General features: G+C 28.9%; 1 protein-coding gene across 1 annotated transcript; it reads right to left on the minus strand.

The window, feature by feature from the left end:
• Positions 1-7,011: 7,011 nt before the first annotated feature.
• LOC136076166 (zinc finger MYM-type protein 5-like) lies at positions 7,012-8,651 on the minus strand. The gene is made up of 2 exons (XM_065789640.1): positions 8,600-8,651; positions 7,012-7,541 (listed from the first exon to the last, which is right to left on the minus strand). Exons 1-2 carry the CDS (start codon positions 8,649-8,651, stop codon positions 7,012-7,014), a joined length of 582 nt encoding a protein of 193 aa, XP_065645712.1.
• Between the last annotated feature and the right edge of the window lie 12,396 nt (positions 8,652-21,047).

The following is a 21,047-nucleotide window of genomic DNA, read 5'->3' on the forward strand; positions in this document are numbered from 1 at the left end:
CGTTTGTACACAACGCTATACAAATGGCAGAACTAAAAAGATCTTAGACCGTTAAAAACTATAGACTATAAAACTCTAAAGGATCATCCCTAAATTACGCAACGCTAAATTTAATTTTAAAAAAGCTATTTTGATTTTTTATTTTAACTTACGACTCTGCTAGAGAAAAATTTTTCTTTTTTGGTTTGTTTATTAGTGAAATTTAGTGTTGTGTAAAAGTTAAGCCAAAAAATAATGGAGTATAATACTATTTTGATGGTTATCTAAATTATGTCGTTGTTGTACACTCGGTTTAGAATGTTTAACGGAGGCGAGTTAAAATGGCTGTAATACTCTAATTATAATTTCCCTATTATATCAATATTAAATAATTTTAAGTTTTAATTATTTTTAAAAATAATATATTTAATAAAAAGGTTTAATTTAAATATAAAATAAGAATTTTCAATTATGTTCTTATTAAAAACAAACTTTTTGAACCTCTTATTGTTTAAAAAAATTAAGGTCGCCGCGTGACAAGTTCAAATCATCAGTTTGCTTTTTTTTAAATTTTTGGTATTTAAAATGCAAATCAAAACAACTTCATAGTTCTATATATTTTATGTTCTATATATAAACATGTTGTATACTCATTTTCCTGCACAAACTCAACTTGTAAAAATTGTAAAAAAACATGAAATGTAAAACTAAAATAACATAAGTAGCGATTTTTCAATCATAAGTACATAAATTTAAACGTCGACCAAGTTCTCTCTGCTGTTGCTGATGAACAAATCATTTCAACAATAGATTTTACAACTTCAAAGACTGCTGGATACTTCTGACAACCAAAAATGTTCCAACTCAGTGGGCACAGTACGTTTTTAAAACGTTCTTTGGACGTTTTTATTAGGTATAAACCTTATAAAAACATCTAAAAAACGTTTTAAAACGTTTTAAAAACGTACCGTGCCCACTGGAAATTATTCTTTACGCTTATTTTGAATATTGTCCCTTTTCTTTTTTCTGTCAGTGTTGTCATTTCTCCAACAAATTTAATCATTTCACTTTGAACTCTCTCAGCAACTGGTGGATTTGTTTAAGGAGGCTAATTCTAAAATTGGACTAATTATACGAGTTTTATCCACACCGAAATAGAATCTTTCTGCAGCATACTTCGGTGTCAACATATCGGTAATTTCCATACTTGAGGTGATAAGGAATTTAAAGCGTTTCATAACCATTTCCTGAATAATTTTCTCATTTGCGAATTTCTTGCGTACATTTCACCAAAATAACAGTACACCAAAGATAATTGGGCATCATCATTTTCAAGTTTTCCAATGATGTTGGACGGATATTTAATATCTTTCACGAGTTTTGCCAAATTTTTCTTCAAATAATTTTCAAGCAGCTTTCATTACTGGAGCGTTGTCAGTAGTAATTCTTCTGAACTTTTGTGGAATCTCTCGATTACTTTAATGATGGCACCAGCAACAGCTGCAGCATTTTGAATTATGTCCGATATGTTGATTGAAGTATAGAAAAACGGTTTTACATTTGATGCTTTGATACAAAATTTCACTAAACAATTGTCCCAAATTTTTTGTCCAACCATCATTGACGAACTTTAAATTTTCAGATGATTCGAGAAATTCTTCCAATTTAGGGGAGCGTTCTGCGTACTTTTTATCAAGAAGCGAACCTGACAGCGTTCGCTTCTTGATAAAAAGTAATTTGCTAATTTCATGTGGATTTCTTTTTTTGATTCTTCAGTATTCATCACATTGTCAATACTTCGCATATTTCAGCTGAGATTATGATGCTGAAGTTGATTGATGATATGGCTTTTCGTTTTGCAAACAATCGGTTTTTGATGGCAAGACACGATTAGTCTTCTGCGATTATCTGCGTTCTTTTTTGTTTTACTTGTATACTGTTTATCTTTTAATTATTTCTTTTTGTGTAACATATTTTTATTTTTAACAAACTTATTTTAAAACGATTTACTGAAATATGTAAAAAAAAAAAAAAATTTATATTAGGGTAGCTCTTAAAACAACATTTTTGAAAAAAACCTGTTCCTACCCCTTTACTTTGTTCTATATAATACTAAAACACTAGGTTTAAAATTTTTTTTAAACAAAAAGTTATTTTAGGGGTAGCTCATGACCCTTAAAAATTTGACTGGTCCCTAAAATTTTGAAAATAAAAGTTCTTCTAAAGTATGTCAACCTGGTACTCAAAAGAAGCGAAATTATATAAAAACTTCAAAGACAGTAATCACTTTACAAAAAAAGCATGTTTAAAAAAACTATTTTTTTAAAACTTGAAAATAATGACTTTTTTTATTTTCAGCTTAAAAACAATAGTTTTTATGCATTTATTTAAGAAAAAAGTTATTTTTTTGTAAATTGATGATTATTTTTAAAGTTTTTATATAATTTCGCTTCTACATATACTTTGTTAAATATATATAGATCACGCACTAACTTCTAATGAAATGAATACTTCTACTGCATTCCAGATATTGCTTAGAACATCATAGTTACGTGCAATATACATAGCTGAGTAGGTCATGATTAGATATAACTATAACTGACAAAATTTGTTTATTTTTACAAATTGCAAGAAAATTGTATTTTTGTAACATATTTGTTCCTGTTTGTGTATTACTGTTTCTATATTCTGATACATTTTTTGGGATAACTAATATTACTTGTTACTCTATGTATATAGAAATATTAATGTAATGTTATTTTTATTCTAAAATAGTATTTTAAATTGATACTAGTAACTTGGCGGATGCACGTTTTTGCTAAAATTCATCTTGTGTTTTGTAGTGTATTAGTCTGAATGTCTGATAATGTTAATGTAATAATAACTTATACTAATAATACATAATACTGCCATATGTGCTACCCTATCTACTCTCACAATAAACCACCTAAACTTGATAGGGCTCACAACTCTCACCAACCCTCATCATATACTGCAAAAGTCGTAGCTCTTACTGTTACACCTAAATGTATATCTACTAAACATTTACAATTGAATTCATGTTATATTGAACACCACTTTGTGTCTTCTAGTCTTAGTCTCAATCCCTGTAGTAATTATTTTGTTAACTTGCAATGAAAAAAGTCTTCTTTCAATTCATCAGTTTAATCGTCATTTTTAACAAGTTATTTGCATTTGCATAACACATAACAAAGTTTAAAAACACGCTTGTGATATTTTTTCATCACTAGTAACTTTATTTAAAAAAGTTTTTTATTTATACGAAAAATCTAAATTAATAAAACAGGAAAATAAAGCTCCATCCATCTCAACCAGTCTTGAATCCGGGGTAGCGATAATACTAATAAAATTTTTTTAGTAACTAGTATTGCTCCTAGGTTAAGAAAAGCTTAGAGCTGGCTTAAAACCGGATTGATAGCTTATTCGACGGTTGTATTCTTTTTTTTATTTTTATTTTTTTATTATTTAACTTTTATTTCGCTGATTTTTATTTCGCTGATATTACAATTTTTCAATTTTTCATTATTATTCAACTTTTTTTATTTTTTTATTTCATTTTATTTTTTATATATTTTTTTATTTTATTTTTATTTTTTTATTATTTAACTTTTATTTCGCTGATTTTTATTTCGCTGATATTACAATTTTTCAATTTTTCAATTATTACAATTTTTTTTATTATTTAACTTTTATTTCACTGATATTACAATTTTTCATACAAAATAAATAACATCGTAAACATAAAAAACCTTTATAAAAGATGTTTTTAATCTATTTAATTTATAATATATATATATATATATATATATATATATATATATATATATATATATATATATATATATATATATATATATATGTGTATATATATATATATATATATATATATATATATATATATATATATATATATATATATATATATATATATATATATATATATATATATATATATATACTGTTATAATCAGTCAGGGACTCAAAGAAGGTAAGGATGATGCGTTTATCATCACAACCTTTTCATAGAGCCCCTTTAGTCACTCATTAAAATAAAAATAAAAATACACACTTTAATTTTTAAAGTAAAATAAAAAATTTAATAAAGCAAAACTCATCAAAAAAAAAATATATTAAAACACAGAAGAAGAAAAAAATAAAAAATAAATAAAAAGAAAAATACAAAAAAATCTGAAAACAAATACTGTAAACTATAATATATATGTCAGGAATTAAAGAGATGCATTTTAGTTTGTTATTTAAACGATGAAATGCTTTTTTGGTCTTTAATATTTTTATTTTGGAAACGATTCCATATTGATGGACCACGGTTTGTAATTAGAAATCTTGACTGCTGTGATTTAATTTTTCCTAGTTGATAGTCGTTCCTGGTATTTGAACCCAGATTATATTTTTCAGAAAATGATATCAGGAAGTTATCTGAAAAAACGCTTGGTAGAAGATTGTTTTTATACTTATTCATAAAAATTAATATCTGTAATGTGTTAGGTTTTTCAATATCTAGAACCATCATGCTTTTCATCACTGGGGCCGGGTTTTACTAACCGTTTTAAATAATTAATTGCTTTGCATGCTTGCATGGTTTTGCAGACTTTGCAATTTTAGCAATTTGGTTTTTTGGGTGCTGGCCCATACAATATTTGCGTACAAAAGCTGACTATGTACAAGTCTAAAGTAAAGCATATTACGTGATTTACTATCGAGAAAAGGTCTTGACTTATACAAAACACCTATTACAGAGGACACTTTTGTTTCAAGAAGACCAATATGGTTTCTCCATGAAAAATTTTCATCAAGAAGTACTCCCAAAAATTTTGTGTATTTTTCATGTTTAATTTGATTTTTATTAATAAACAGTTTAGGCAGCTTCAACGGAAGATTAATTGATTGTTTTTTTTTATGAAATAGAGTAAAGCTAGTTTTTTTTACAATTTAGGGATAATTTATTTGCTATAAACCAGAGGTTGAAATTTTTGAGTTCAATCATAGTTTCAAACAAAGCCTTTGTATCAGGATGATTAAAAAATAAATTTGTATCGTCAGCATACATATTTGTAGATATTTTTTGGGAAGCTTTATGCATATCGTTAATATATATTAAAAACGATAATGGACCTAGAATTGAACCCTGAGGAACTTCGCACGTAATATCAAGGGCTCCTAACTTTTCTAGAAGTACAAATTGCTTTCTGTTAGACAAGTAACTTTGAATCCACTTAAATGTTGAACCTATTATGCCTTAATATTTTAGCTTGGAAAGTAAAATACTGTGATCAACTGTATCAAAGGCCTTGGAAAGATCAATAAAAACTCCTAATACCAGTTCATCACTATCAAACGACTTATATATTTTGTCAGCAAGTTTAATAATAGCATGTTCAGTAGAGCAATTGCTTTGAAATCCAAACTGATTTTTGTATAATAAATTGTTTAATGTAAAGTACTTATTAACTCTATAATATAAGCTTAAGTTTGCTAAAGCTACGTTCACATGATGCCACAGTGACGGGTAGTGTGAGAAAGATTCTAAGAGAAATTTCAATGAAAGGGTATGCCTCAGTCAAAGAATAGGTGTGCATAAATTGCAAGATTTTCAATGGATTTGCGTTTTTTAAATCTGGAATCAGGACACTGGCTTGAAACTTAAAGCTTTCAATTTCAGATAGAAATTCATTAGCATTAAGATCACGAACATATTTTTGACAAAGTTTATCTCCACATTTCTTCAGATCTTCAACTGACTTACTTGCAAGAGAGTTACCATTTAGAAACTACTTGCAAGAGAGTTACCATTTAGAAACTCAAAATCTGATGAAATCTCAGCCATTGTTTCAAATCTCCAGTGTAATTGTGTAATTATACTGTCAAAGACTATATTACAATTAATTTCAAAATCTTTTTCTGGAGGTATATGTGAACTTTCTTCCTTTGTTTCATCATCAAACATCCATTTTGCTTTTTGTTTTCTTTTGATTGGAAAGCTAGCTTCAATGTCAAGATCTTTTGATATTATTTCAGCTTTTTTCATGCTGTTATGAGTGCCCCTGTCTCGAAGGTTTTTTATAGAAGCAATCAGACCAGCAATTTTTTTTTGATGCAATATCAATTGCCATATTTTTTGATTGTAAGCTGCGATTCTCTCTGTCAATTAATGTAAGTATCATGTTCCAAAGGTCAAGCCAGCAAAGAAACTCAAAATCAACTTGAATTAAAATCTCTCTAGCTCCGGACCTTGTTTCAGCATTTAGCAGAGAATCATTACTAATTTCTTGTAAAACATTGCAAACATTTGTGATTTGATTATTTAGTGAATGGATAGCCTCCTTTTTGGCAGACCAGCGTAAATAACTTCTGCTGAATGGTCTCCGACAAGATTTAGAGTGTGAGCTGCGGAAGACACATACCGTGCAAAATCATTTTTTGCAGTTATTTGGGCTTGAACACCAGAATATTTTCCAGACATGTTGGCTCCATTGTCATAACCCTGACCTCGGCAATCTTCGATGTTTAATTTATCTTTATTTAAGCTGAATAATATTTCTGAAGCCAGACCAACTCCGGTTTTTTGATGAGACAATGAAATCCAGAAAACTCTCTTCAATAGAACATTCTCCATCAGTGACACAAACATATCGGATTATTTCTGACATTTGTTCTTTGTGAGAGAGATCAGGAGTGCAATCAAATAAAATTGAATAATATTTGGCTTTTTTAATTCTCGCTTTTCACCTTTCTGCCAAGAAGTTCAATTAGTTCATTCTGAATTTGTGGGAAAAAATAACTAACAGATTTCTGCATAAGTTTAACATTCGTTATGTGTTCTGCTAAAGGATGATGATAGCGTGCTATTAGTTCAGTTGTGTTGAGAAAGATTCCACTGTTTGGCTCACCAATAATATTGGAACTGCCTCGAAAAGCCAAATTGTTCTTAGCGCAGAACATAATTGAATCTATAACAACTTTTAGAATATTTCGCCACTTTTCTTTTTCAGTTTAGATGGCATTTTGAATGTCCTTGTCTAAAGATCTTCCCTCTCTCAGATTTTTTTCCATTTCTTTCCATGAAGTGAAACACTTTCTATGTTCACAGCTATTCTCGTGTTCAGGGATTCGAGGGTTTAGTTGTTTCATTTCTGAAAAACATTTTAATGTATCTGCAAACTTGCTAGTCTTTGTGTTTGAAAAAAGGATACATGGAAAGCAAAACAAAGAATTTTTTGATGCACTGTATAACAACCATTGACGATTAACTTTTTCCCCATTAGGAAGATTTTTTTCAAACCAACTAGAACTGAAATGTCTGTTTTCTGATGATGTTGATGTGGTAGGATAGACTTCTTTCTTGTCTTGTTTAGCACGATGTTCAACCAAAGAATATCTTAGACTGTCATTAATTTTGGGCCAAGTTGGTGGATCATCAAACTTGAATTCTAACAGATTTGTTGTAACTGCATTTTGGTTGACTTCATTAATTTGCAGTAACTGTTCATCATCACATCGAAAAAAATTTGGACTTTTTTGCGCTGTAAAAATAAAAATAAACTATATCAACATTTTTTCCATTGTAATATTGCAAATGACATGGCTTAGTTTGCTAAGTTTTTTAATTAAATTTATTTGTGATTTTGACTTTCACCATCAAAAAAAAGAATAAAGCCATCTGATTCAGCTTTCAAAAAGTTAAAAAAGCAACGACTTGAAAGTGACAAAAAATTACAAAAGGTGTTTGCAAAATGGATTAAAAAAAGCGAAGATCAAACAGAACAACCAGGTAAAAATATTTTTATTGACGGAAAATCCGTTAATAAAAATATTTTTACCTGGTTGTTCTGTTTGATCTTCGCTTTTTTTAATCCATTTTGCAAACACCTTTTGTAATTTTTTGTCACTTTCAAGTCGTTGCTTTTTTAACTTTTTGAAAGCTGAATCAGATGGCTTTACTCTTTTTTTTGATGGTGACAATAGATTTTAAAACTTTTATTTCAAAATATTTTACTTTTTTTGACAAAGAAAGAATGAAAGTTTCTGTGTGCGACTAGTACCCCGTTCATACTGACGATAAAACACGTTTTATCTTAAAAGCGTATTAAATTGTTATTGCAAAAAGCTGTATAAAACAACAATAAAACAATACTGCAAGGTTGCTTTGTCAATATAAAAAGCATGTGTTAATATAAAACAACCTCGCCATGTTGTTTTATTACTGTTTTGCAGAGTTTATAACATTATAAACACAAAACACATTTAAAATAAAACGTGTTTTATCTCCAATGTGAACGGGGTATAGGTGTAATCAATAAATACAAATGCAATTATTTTGCTTCGATTTCTTTTTTAAAAGTTCTCAAGTCAAAAAACTGCGAGTTAAAATTATTTTCATTAAAAAATTGCAAATCTGGGTCGTAAAAGTCATTAAGTAAAACATTATTTGTAGTTTTGAAAACATTAAAGTGTTGCGTTCCAAAATCTATATTTTGTTTAGCCATTTGTAAGAGTAGTTAATTCTTACGCTTAAAAAATAAATTAAGTTATTTTTTAAATTTGCGACAATTAATTTAGTATTATTTAGTTGCGTATTTACCTTGATTGCGCAGTTTTTTCACTTCTTCCCATAGTTTCTTTCTCTCTTCCATAGTTTCTTTAGCGAAATCTACGTTAATATATATTCCACTGCCTTTCAGACTTTGTTTTAACTATTTAATTTTTTTTTAATTAAAGTTTTAATTTCACATTGGAAATTATTTTAATTTGCATGAAGGTGCGAAAAATATTATGAGGCGTGTCCAAAGATTTTGAAACGCAAATTAAAATTATTTTGGTTTTGAGGCGTCTTTAAAACATTTCATATATTAAAAAATGTTTATTAAATTTTGAAATTTGCCGCCTTGCTAATTTGCCGCCCATGGCTGTGGCCTCGTTCGCCACCCCTTCACTACTGTTAAGCTTAGCGGAGAAATTTGAACACGGCTGTGGATCATTAAATCATGTTTAATTAGTTTCACAACTAATAAATACAGTTTTACATATTTGTTAAATTACTGATCAAATGACATAAAATCTGACTGAAAATTGATCTATATAAATTCAAAAATAGATGATCACAAAAACTGACATGCCGGTTATGGTCAATGGTTATATGCAGGCTCGCCCAGAGCTTTTGTGAAGCCTGGTCCAAAAGTTTAATGGATGCCCTATCATACTTCAGGTCTTAAAATGATAAATAGCAAATAAATTAGTATAGTAATTTTTTGCTTTTTTTTATAGAAAACCTAAAATCACATTTATTTAATTTTGGTTTGTAAAAACAATCTATGGTAAAATCAAGTTTCAATAGACGAACATATCTTTCTTGGCAGCAAAATTTAAAATAACTTCTTTTTGATAAATGTGATTAGCTAAATCTGATTTAATTGAAAGGATCATCAAGTAGCACATTCGCTCCTGGGCCATTGTGAAACAAAGATAATATTTGATGGTAGCTAACTTGTTGAAAGATCTTTCACCTTCAGATGAAACGGACAATGTTAGAAAGTGAAAAAGCACACTTGTGGAAATATTGAATGCAGCACCTTTGCATAAACTTTATTTAGAAGTTAGACAGGCTTTTCCTTGGCTAGAATATTTCTTCTTACGAAAAAAAAATGCCAAACTTCATCAGAAAATTTGTTTTTACATAAGTCTAATTTTAAGCTTTTACATAAGCCTAATTTTAAGCTTTTAAACCTAGTTTTTCATATGTTTGAGATTTATTTGAACACCAAATCAAAGAAAACTTTTTACATTCTCTATTACTTTAAATCTTGATCTCATTTGATTAATCAGATTATCGAGAGCAACATTGAAGTCATTACACTCAAAGTTTTTTGATGCTTCTTTATGGCTGTAACTATCAGTTTCATCAGGGAAGACCTTTTTTCACGTTCCCTTCACAGCAAAATACGATTTCATCAAATTTCAAGTTCTTTGCAACTTCTTTTGCCTCTATCAAAAACAGGTCCCAAGACAAATGGATTCGATCCAGGTCCATCAAAAGGTCATTTAGAATCTTTAATTCATCATCGAGAGTGAGTTGAAGCAGAAGATTCATGTTGTTAACTGCTATCAAAAATTTAAACTAAAAAGTAGTGAAAACAAAAAATTCAAAAGTACTCATCCATTTAATTAGATAATGCAATTCATTACTACTTTCGCCGGATAGGTCTTACTCTTTTAGACAATGTAATGATTTAAGATCTCTCTTGGTTTTTTTTCTAGTGGCCTGACTACTTTAATCCTCGAGCTCCATTTTGTAACAAAAAGTTTATGTAATGATTGGGCTGTCTCCTCCTGAAGAATTTTCCAACAATTTGGGCTACAGCTGAACAAATTGACAGTTTTTAAATATTTCTATAAATAAGATTTTGCAGGAGCCAATGATTCAAGAGCGTGTGCTGCACATAAGTTCAAACTGTGAGCTGAGCAAGGATTGAAAATTGCTTTTGGACTATTCTGCCTAATCAAAGCTTGAGCTCCATTGTTAATATCTGCCATATTAGTGCCATTGTAGTAGCCTTGGCCACGACAATTATTGATGCTGAGTTCATATTTTTTATATCAGATCAAGGGATCTGATATAAAAAAGTTGATATTGGATGAGCTCTTCTAGGACATCCAGTATCAACATTTTTATATCAGATCCCTTATTCCTTTCAAGCTATTCTAACTTAAGGACCTTTGACCTCCCACAACGCCGATTATAACTAAAAGGCAAAAAGCGAAAAATAAAAGTAATTTGACCGCTGTGGGATGATGGTGAAATGTATTGATTTATTGATTTTTCGAATATCTTCTCAAGCCACTAATTTGCAGCACTCCCAGATAAATTCATTTTGTGATTTCCAGGATAAGTAATGAGCTTGCATGCGTTTTTCTTCTTCTTGGTGCTTAGCAATAAGATACATATGATCTTGTAACGTTTTGTTGTGGCGAGTAATTAATTTAAGCGCTCTAAGAAGTTTCCATTCCCATTTTTGAACAACTTTTGATTGGATCCTAATTCCATACAAAAAAAATATCAAAATGGTAATCCATATATTTATATCCAATTATTCCTTATAATTTTGATTTTTAAATTATAAATAATGCTAAATTTTCTTGAAGCTAGAAAAAGTGTGACGTCAAGAATGCATTATAAAATTACTTTCCATCGCTTTGTTTTATCTCCAAAAGAACTTTTACATACCGTTATATAAGAAAAACTTTTCAACGCTCTTAACTTTATTATGCAAACAAAAAGTCAATAAAGACGCGTGCATTCAAATGGAAAATGAAAACCTTGTAAAGTAATGATTATCCCATTTTAAATGTATACAAAGTTTAATAGGAGAACGAAATTAATATACAAAAATTGCTTAAGCTTTAAATATGTTATCAGTGAAATTTTTTATCATTATAATTATTTTTTTTTAAGGTATATGTGATGCCCCATAGACTGTGATGGCCGGGGCATACTACTTCAATTGCCCCTTCCTCTTGGTGATCTTCTAAATAGCATATTACAAGTTTTGAATTTTATGGGAGAAAAGAAAAACTTATTTTTCCCCCTCTACGTTTAATAAATCTCAATTAGTTATTTACAACTGCACCAAGGTGATGCTTCTTCAAGGCTTTTTTTTGTTTTATTAAACACGTAGGAATAAAGATGATGCAACTTTTCTTTGTTTTGTTAAACGCCTAAAAATAAACAGAGTTGCTTAAATTGATTTTCCTTAGGTAATATAAATTGAGTCTTATTAATAATTTTAATTATTCTTATTGAAATTATATTTCGAATTATAATATAATAATAAGGTTTTTTGCATTTATAAAAATTAAGAAAATATTAAAATTATTTTTTTAGCTATTGTTTCACAAATTCCTCTAAAGATAAAAGGAAGAAGGTTTCGTTTTCTTATGGATAAGTCTGGTGAATTTACACAACCAACATTATACGGCAAAACAGTTGGAATTAAAAGGACTTTTACTTAATATAACTTTAGATGAACATAAGTAAATTTTTTAAAGTTTTGTAAAACAATTTTTGTTTATTTATACAAATTATGGAGTTGTTTATATCGTTTATATGTTAAATTTGTATAATAAATACCTGTAATAGGAAGCATACTGATCAAATGAGCTATACGTAAAATCTGGCTGAAAATGATCTATATAAATTCAAAAATAAATGATAGTAAAATCTGACTATGGTTAATGGTTGGTTATAAGCAGGCTCGCCCAGATCTTTTGTGAAGCCAGGTCCAAAAGTTTAATGGATGCCCTTTCATACTTCAGGTCTTAAAATGATAAATAGCAAATAAATTAGTATAGTAATTTATATTAGTTTTTCTTGCAATGCAAGTGTATTATTATGTAATATGCAATGCATATTACACAAAATTTGAAAAATAAATGCTTTTATTATAGAAAAGTGAAAAAGATTTTCTTTCAATTTTGATTTTGCACAAACCGTTTATAATGACCCTTTTGATAAATGACGCTTTGTTTTTGTTGTTTTGTTCAAAAGGTGTATAAATTAAGTTCAAGAAATTAAATTATTTTTTAGTTAGGCTTCAAAAGGTCAATGCCTAAAAAATACTTTTTTTTATCTTATAAACGAACATCGATAAGAATCATTTTTTTCAAAATTTTGCCACATCAGGTTCTGTCAAAAACTTGATAACTCTTTTGTTTATGGATTTCTTTGTTTAATGCGAATATTATAATGGAACTAAGTTTAATAAAATGCGAAACACAAAATTAAATTTTTAATATTAGATCCTCTGTTAAAAAAACAACTTTAATAAATCTTTAAAGAAATGAATCCAGATACATTTAAGGAGCAGATGCACAGTTTTTTTGTATTGCACAAATTTTTAATATTAGATCCTCTAATTAATATTAGATCCTCTAATAATTTAATATTAGATCCTCTAATTAATATTAGATTCTCTAATTAATATTAGATCCTCTAATAATTTAATATTAGATCCTCTACAGATGCACAAATTTTTAATATTAGATCCTCTGTTAAAAAAACAACTTTAATAAATCTTTAAAGAAATGAATCCAGATACATTTAAGGAGCAGATGCACAGTTTTTTTGTTTTTGGAGTTGAAGTTACTTTTTATTTTTTAATCAACTTTGTGTGGTGATAACAGGAATCAGTAAAATTAGCATAAATTTATATGCAGTAATTAGCGACTCTCATCTAATTAAAACGCTATTAAATTTTTTGCGTTGTTAAAATATCACGCATAAATATATCTGAGGTGCGGAATTTTAACGCTGAAATAATAGAGTTTAATTTTACATAAAGAATAGTATGTTATAGGGGTGGTAAACGATTAATTTTTATTAATCGTTGATCGAATAATTAACAAACGATTAATCGATTAATTTTTTTCATTAAACTGCTATAATTGTTAAAGTTTTTTTTTTTTTTTTTTATTTAATTTTTTATTAAAGAAACAATAAAAACTGTTTTCGCTTTTCCGGTACCGGTAAAAAAATGGTAAAAACATTTTTCAAAGAAACAATAAAAACTGTTTTCACTTTTCCGGTACCGGTAAAAAAATGTAAACAAATAATACAATGCAGCAGTAGAAAAATCTGAACGCCATTTACAATGTCGTCTGACGTTTGAAAGCATTTGTCATTGGAAAACGAAGCGATATCATTATACAAAAGCAAAGATTGTTAAGTCGATATTAAATTACATTCGTCGACTTTAAGTTTCTTGTATTAAACGAGAAATGGCAGTATTTGATAGAAAAAGACCAAACTACTTAGAAAAGGTTTACAACTCCATTCTTAGCTTTTCGCCATTTTCCGTAGAAGCAGAAAAAAGTTTCAGTGCTGCAGGTTTATTGTAAGTAAAGAATTAGTTTAAATGATGGCACTGATAATGTTTTTTAAGATCTGATGAAAAAAGTGAAATAAAACCATAAGAAGTTGTATTTACTTTTTTTAACATGTAAGAATTTCTTTTTAAAAATTAATCGAAATTAATCGATTAATTTTTCTAAAGTTAATTGTTAATCGATTAACTTGAAATACCGAATAATCTACCACCCCTAGTATGTTAGCTAAAAATCCGTTCTATTTTTTGTTTGAAAAACAATTCATAGAATCATTTAGTTTTGACTTTATTTGAAGATCCTATTTTTGCGTAATATGAGAATGCTTGAATTACCCTGTGTTTTTCATTGAAATTACCTAAAGTCCTAAAAATCCTTTAGTTTTCATTGCTTTTTGAATAAAAACAAAACATAGTTAAAGATTTTGATATTTTAACAATACCAAATATCTTTATATATATATATATATATATATATATATATATATATATATATATATATATATATATATATATATAATATATATATATATATATATATATATATATATATATATATATTATCATTTTATTATTCACCCTCTGTAAACTATATATACAAGATAAAAATACAAACTAAGAAAAAGAGAGATAAAAAAAAAAGTATCATTTAGGAATGTTTTCTTCGAGTGTGTTTTTAAAAATTATTCGCTGTTGTTTTACATTTTAACATTGAACAGCCTGTACCAAAATATGAAAAATAGCTTCAAGAATTACATTCTCAGAGTCTCTAAGTTTAATTTTTTTTAACCAGCATTAAGGTTTTCATATTCAGTATATGAATATCACATAATTCTTTTATATCATCTAAAATAGAAGATTTAACTGAACAGTAGTTAAGTTGGGAATTAATGATTTCAAAGGTTGTTTTATTGTTTAGAAGGCGGATAAATAGATTTATTTTGTTATGGTGTATATAATTTGAAGTTTCCTTAATTTTAAGTAGAGAATGTATATAGTTTTTACTATACTTGGAGACATTAAAAAGCGATTTTATTGCGTTCCTTTCAAGTGTGTCGAGTCTTTTCATTGATGACTCTTTATTTTCACAGAGCTCTAGGCTCTGGGTTTGCGTCGGAACTGCTAATGATTTATATAATTGGATAATAGACCTTGGATGTGCAAACCGTATTCCAGATCGAATCAGAGTTTGCACCATTGCCTGTAAATTTTATACCTTAATGGCAATATTCATTCTATTAAATGAAACAAAATTTGATTTTTATTGTATCCCAAGTAAAGCCAAGATGATTAAGTTTCTCATTAGGTTTAAGTTGATGGTCGTCTAGGGACATTGTGCAGTTCGTTATTTGTTTTTTTCCAGAGAGTAAAAGTTCCGTTTCGACAGCATTAAGATTTATGCCGTTTAAATTGTTGTACATTTTACAAGTTATAATAAGTTTTTTTAGGCCCGAGATTAAAACTGAGAAGAATGATGTCATCAGCATAAGCTACAGCACCAGTCAAGTTTCCATATATAGTAGTATCAACAATGACATCATTTTTTATAGTTTCGATTAGCTTTTCAGTGTATATGTTATTAGGAATTTCTGTAATTTAAATTAAAAAATTTGTAATTTTATTGTTTAAAAATTTGTGTTAAAAAAATTGAAATATAAAAAACTATTTTTTAAAAAAAGTAGTTTTTTTTTAATTGTTTCAATAAAAAGTTTTGTAAAAATGGATCACCTATAAAAAAAATCCTAAAAATCAATTTTTTTTTTGATGATTTTTGTACGAAATTTATTTAGCTTTCTTATTGTGAAAAAATTGTCGATAGATCTATTTAGTTTTTTTGTTATTAAACAAAATCTTATACCAAGTACTATAAAAGTACATAGCAGCGCACTAATTGATAAAAAAAATGCTCATCACATCCTATATTTAACTCAGTTATAAGATTTTTTTGCTGTATAAAAATGTAATACTTACTTTGCTTTACATATTATGTAAATTATGAACACTTTTGGTCATGTTTTCAAGGAACATAAACACTTTTTAACTTAAAGCTTTTAGTTGTGTTCTTCGAGTTATTTGAAGTTTCTCTTAAACTTTGCATATTTTTTTCCTCTTAAAATTTGCATTAGGGACGTGGTGGCACCTGAAAAGCAGATACGAATTGCCAGAAGAGGGGCCCGGTTAAGTACTTTTAACGAGACAAATAAGCGATCAAGGAAAATTATATTTATACTAAAAAAAGATTTTTATGGATACAAAATAATACGTAACTCATTTGTATCAGCATAGTTTTTTATTATGTCTGAATGCATCAAATTCCATATTTTCTCATGTTCCACTGACAAGAGAACACGATCCCCAACACGCTCTAATATCAACAGATTTACTAGACGAGTTTTGACAAGTTTGATGAAAACTCTTTTACACTCTGCTGAGTTTGTTGGAATTGTACTAAATATCGTTTATAGAACTGCAACAGAGTGGAATACAGCATCTAACATAAAATTGTAAACGGTAAGAAAAGAAGACAAAGTTTTGTTATCCTTAACAGCAGCCTGTAGATTCCCGCAAAATCAACCATTTTAGTAGCGAAATCATTTAAACTGATACCGATTTTGATTTTTTCAAGCACTGATGGAATTTTTTCGTTTGAATTAGAGTTATGAAAATTATGATTAATATTCTTCAATAAAACGATGTCTATGCTTTCTAAAAATTTCCGCTGTGAAGAAAATTTATCAACAAGAACTGCAGTTGCTGAATCCACTACAGTATAAAACACTTCTGCTAGCCACTGATCTCCAGCCTGAGAAAGCCGCACATCCATCTTCTGTTTTATCGAAGTCTAGTCGTTTCTTTTTGCAAGTCCTTTTCTCAACAAATGTTTGCTGTTCAAGCTTCGCTTCGCTTGAAATTTTAACAGCAAATAAAATAGCATTTTGGCCAGTACTGTCATTTATTTGAAAAGAAATAAAGCCAAAATTGTTTCATATGACTGAAATCGGGATAAAAGACCTTGTGCTTCACTTCAAAGTTCTATGTCATTTGAAATTTGTTCAAGGCAATCGATTACTGCAGGGTATAGTGTCAGCAGTCAGTCTGTAGCATTTTGTAAGTAACTGAAACGAACACTGTGGGTAGCAGCCAGTTCAAGAAACTGATTCACATCCTCAAGAAGAGATTTGCACTTCTTAAATATATTATTTCGTTTCCTTGAGTTTCTGTATAAAAAAGTCTTTAATTTATGCACATCACCAGGCTTGTTTTCTGTTCCAAAAAGGTTAACAGAAACAACAGAAGATTTTTCACAAGCTTTCATAACCAGATTTGTTCCATGAGATCCACAATAAATATTTATTGCCATGGGAGAACATTGCTTCAACTCCTTTGTTTATTCCTTGCATATTGCTCGCACCATCAAAAGATATACCCACACACTTTTGAATATCTATGTTGTTTGATTTGAGTTCACATTTAATTTTTTCACTTACTCCTTCACCAGTAGTTGTTTCAGTTTCAACCGTTGAAATCAGATGTTCCTTTACAACGGCCACTTCTGCAGCAAGCGTAAAATAACGTTATACAATAAAAGTTTGCTCACAGAGAGTAATACCAGTGGTGCCATCAAATGATAGTGAAAAGAATACTGAATTATTTACCTCTTCTGAAATATCCTTCTTGATCATCTGTGTCATAGTATGAATTAGCTTGTTTTGTGTATAATTAGCAAGAAATGTAATTCTAGCACCTCTTCCAGCAGATTGTTTTTGAGTACTGCAAATATTTGAAAGTTTTTCATTCAACACCTCATCATACTGAGTAAATATAACAAATTTAGAAATTTACCCACATCTTATTGAAAGACTTCACTTTTTTCAGAGTCATTGTACAAGTTGGCTTCCTCATTTCCACGTAAAGAAATACTCTCTGCAATCAAATACCGAATAGCATCAATAACTCGTATTAGGTATTGATGTAGCTTCTCCGCTTCTTTAGGTTTCTGTTCAGATGTCTCATGGTTTCAATATTTAGTATTTTATCTACTGTGGAGTCTGGTAATACATGAATCATTGCTTCAGCAGCATTTCGATGGTTTTTTGGGTGCAATGCTTTATTATGATGTGACTTAAGTTTGACCAATTATCAAACCCATCACGCAAAGAATTTGTGTCCTTTCTTGACCCAAAGCATAAACAAACAATGCAAACAATTTTGTCTTGTGATAGAGAGTAGGTTAGCCAGACCTTTTTTGCACAACTTCAATGTCGTTAACTTTAACTGATTCAGTGTAATACTTAGATAACCTTGAATGTTTTGCTAGCTGATTTTGCCCTAATACAATAAATTCCATTTTATCAATTATCTTTGCATTTTTCAGCTCTAGAAATTTAGCTGGATCATTTTCATTGACATTTACAACATTGTCTAGTTGCTTCTGATAATCTTTTCTGATGAAGTTAGGTCTGCCGCTGCAGTTACAGGCACTTCATAATTACCCATTTCTACAGTCACTCTCTCAGTTTCAGTAATGTTTCGGTTTCTGAATGTTTCTGAGTATTGTAGTTCTGCTCTTTTATCTGCTGCAATTATGACATTTTGATTGTCTGTTTCTTGTTCAGATGATTGGTCACTAATCTCTGTTATTGGCTCTGTTTCAATAATAGGCTTACTTGTGATATTCACAATGGATGTTGATGTTTATTCTACATTCTCTGTTGTTGTAAAGGATGTCCCAGCTTTTCTCTGTAGTTGTGGCACTTGCATTGACGCGAGACCTGCCGTTAACTTTAATTGTTTGGATCACTACCAGCTTCTTTTAATTCATGTTGTTGTTTTTGAGCTTTTTTTTCAGCATCATATTTGTATTTCCATGTTGCCTCTTTTTTTTTCCCCTTCATTTCACCTGAAGCATAAATAAATATAAAATTAAAAATATGTCCTATGATAGAAACCCGGGCATTGGTTTCCTTCGTTTGAGTTATAGCTACTATCGGTTCAGGGAATTTATAAATAGTAGTACTATTTATAAACTCCATGGACCAATAGAGAGTGGACTGGAGCATATTGAGTAGTAGTGAATGATAGTAATAACAAAAGTTCATTAAACACACAATTTTATTTATCAAACATATATTAACCATATCTATCAATGCAAAGTAAACGAATTAATGCATTTTATATATTTGCTGTTTTGAACTTTCCAATAACAATTTTCTCTTTTTTCTGTTCATAGGATGGTTAATTTCATTAGATAAAAAGAAGAACATCGCTTAATCGTTCGTCACTGCAATGCTTGTTTTCGGTATTCTTATCGTTTAGCAATTCGTCTGCCTCTACCTTCTTCTGTTTCAGCCAACCTTACCTTAACATATCGTTCTCTTCGTTTCTTTAGCCGAGATGCTCGTTGTTCAGCTGATTCTTTTGCTCTAGCTCGAAATTTCCGTTCTCTTTCTCGAGCAAGACAAGCTAATCGATTAATTTCAGTTTCCAGCTTTCTTTTTTATATTTAGCTTTATTTATATTTCTACGTTGATAAGATATTTTTTTTTTTACTTATTTACTTTAAATTTATTATTTTTAATTACTATTTATAAGTAAAGAATTAAAGCATTACTAAATTTTTTACAGTATAAAATCTATTAATTTCAGGTTAACAACGTTTTTTGTTATTATTATAATAAGCGATTTTATTTATTTACGCTAAACAAAGTTTTTTATTTTTTATTTGTTTTAATTACTTTTCTTAACAATTTTTTTTATTTACGCAAAACTGAAGTTTAGCGTATTTCTTTTATTATTACTGCTGACCAGGCTTGGACTGGGCCGCTGGGATACCGAGAGATTCCCAGTGGGCCGGTTGCCATAAAAAAAGTTATCACATTTTTAGTTAAGTTTCATTTGATTTTCCGTTGATTATTATAATCAACAGTAAAATGTAACTAAATTAAAATGTAACTAAAAATATTAAAAAAAAATATTGAACAGTATGCGAGCCAAGTGAAGAACTTTAAACAACTATAATTATGCTTTGAAACCACAGACTTTTGAAATCATTTTAAAAATTTCATCCAAAGCAAAAAAATTTCGATCTAAAAATAAAATTAATTATCAGAGCGTTTATTTCAGAAACAATAAACCTCTTAACTGGCTAACCTTAGAAGTAAGCGTGGACTTACAGCGTACTTAGAAGTAAGCTACAGAAGAGTCTGGGTACATATTGCTTGATGACAGTGTAGATCAAGGGAATTTTTTAGAGATTCTTTTGCTTATTGACAAGTTTAATTCGTTGTTGGAAGCACATATGAGAGAGGTGGTTCATAAAAGCAAATTCCGGTATGATTCATTTGGCAACAGAAGAGGTCGTAGCGACTTGGTCACATTGCACAGTGATTGGAAATAATCAAAAAGTGGCATTAATTCCAGATTTGCAAAAATCTGATATAAAAAATTCTGGTTATACAAGATTGTTGCAAACAGACCATGTTTTCATATTATAAAAAAAAAAAAATTTAAACCGCCATTCTATAGATGGTGTTAAATCACAACAAATACATCGTTTTATAAAAATAATTCTGAGTTTTTTTTTAAATGACGACATCTTTTATGTAAAAAACGGCTAAAAAGTTACAAATAGAAACATTTTTAAATTGAAAAAAATAGTTCTTGGGCTGGTTCAGGCGGCATCAAAACCTATATTTGATTAAATGGAGAAGAGTTAAATATTTATCCCTACGTATTTAGATTTTTACAGAAACATACATAAATTATTAATAATCACATTTAAGTGAGCTCTAATTTCTTAGTCTAAAAAGTTACCTGCTCCTGCATTTTTAAGACAAGAAACGTAATTTTATTACGTTTCTTGTCCTAGTTTTAGAAACGTAAATTTATTACGTTTCTTGTCGTAAAAATGCAGGTACTTTAATTAAAGTAAAAATATTTTATATTATACTCTGAAAGCCTGATTAATGTTCTTTTGATTGATATAAAATATATTTTAGCTTATATCAGTGGTTTGTGATACAAGACAGAAAAGAATAATTACCGTCTTTTAGCAAAAATATTTTTTTACTAAAAATGAAAATTTTGAACAGCCGTGGGGAAGCGTCAGGTGTTTTAATTTTTTATTTTTTATCAGAATAGGAAAATATGGTCTAT

Source organism: Hydra vulgaris, chromosome 02, assembly GCF_038396675.1.
Source record: "Hydra vulgaris chromosome 02, alternate assembly HydraT2T_AEP".
Taxonomy (NCBI): Eukaryota; Metazoa; Cnidaria; class Hydrozoa; order Anthoathecata; family Hydridae; genus Hydra; species Hydra vulgaris.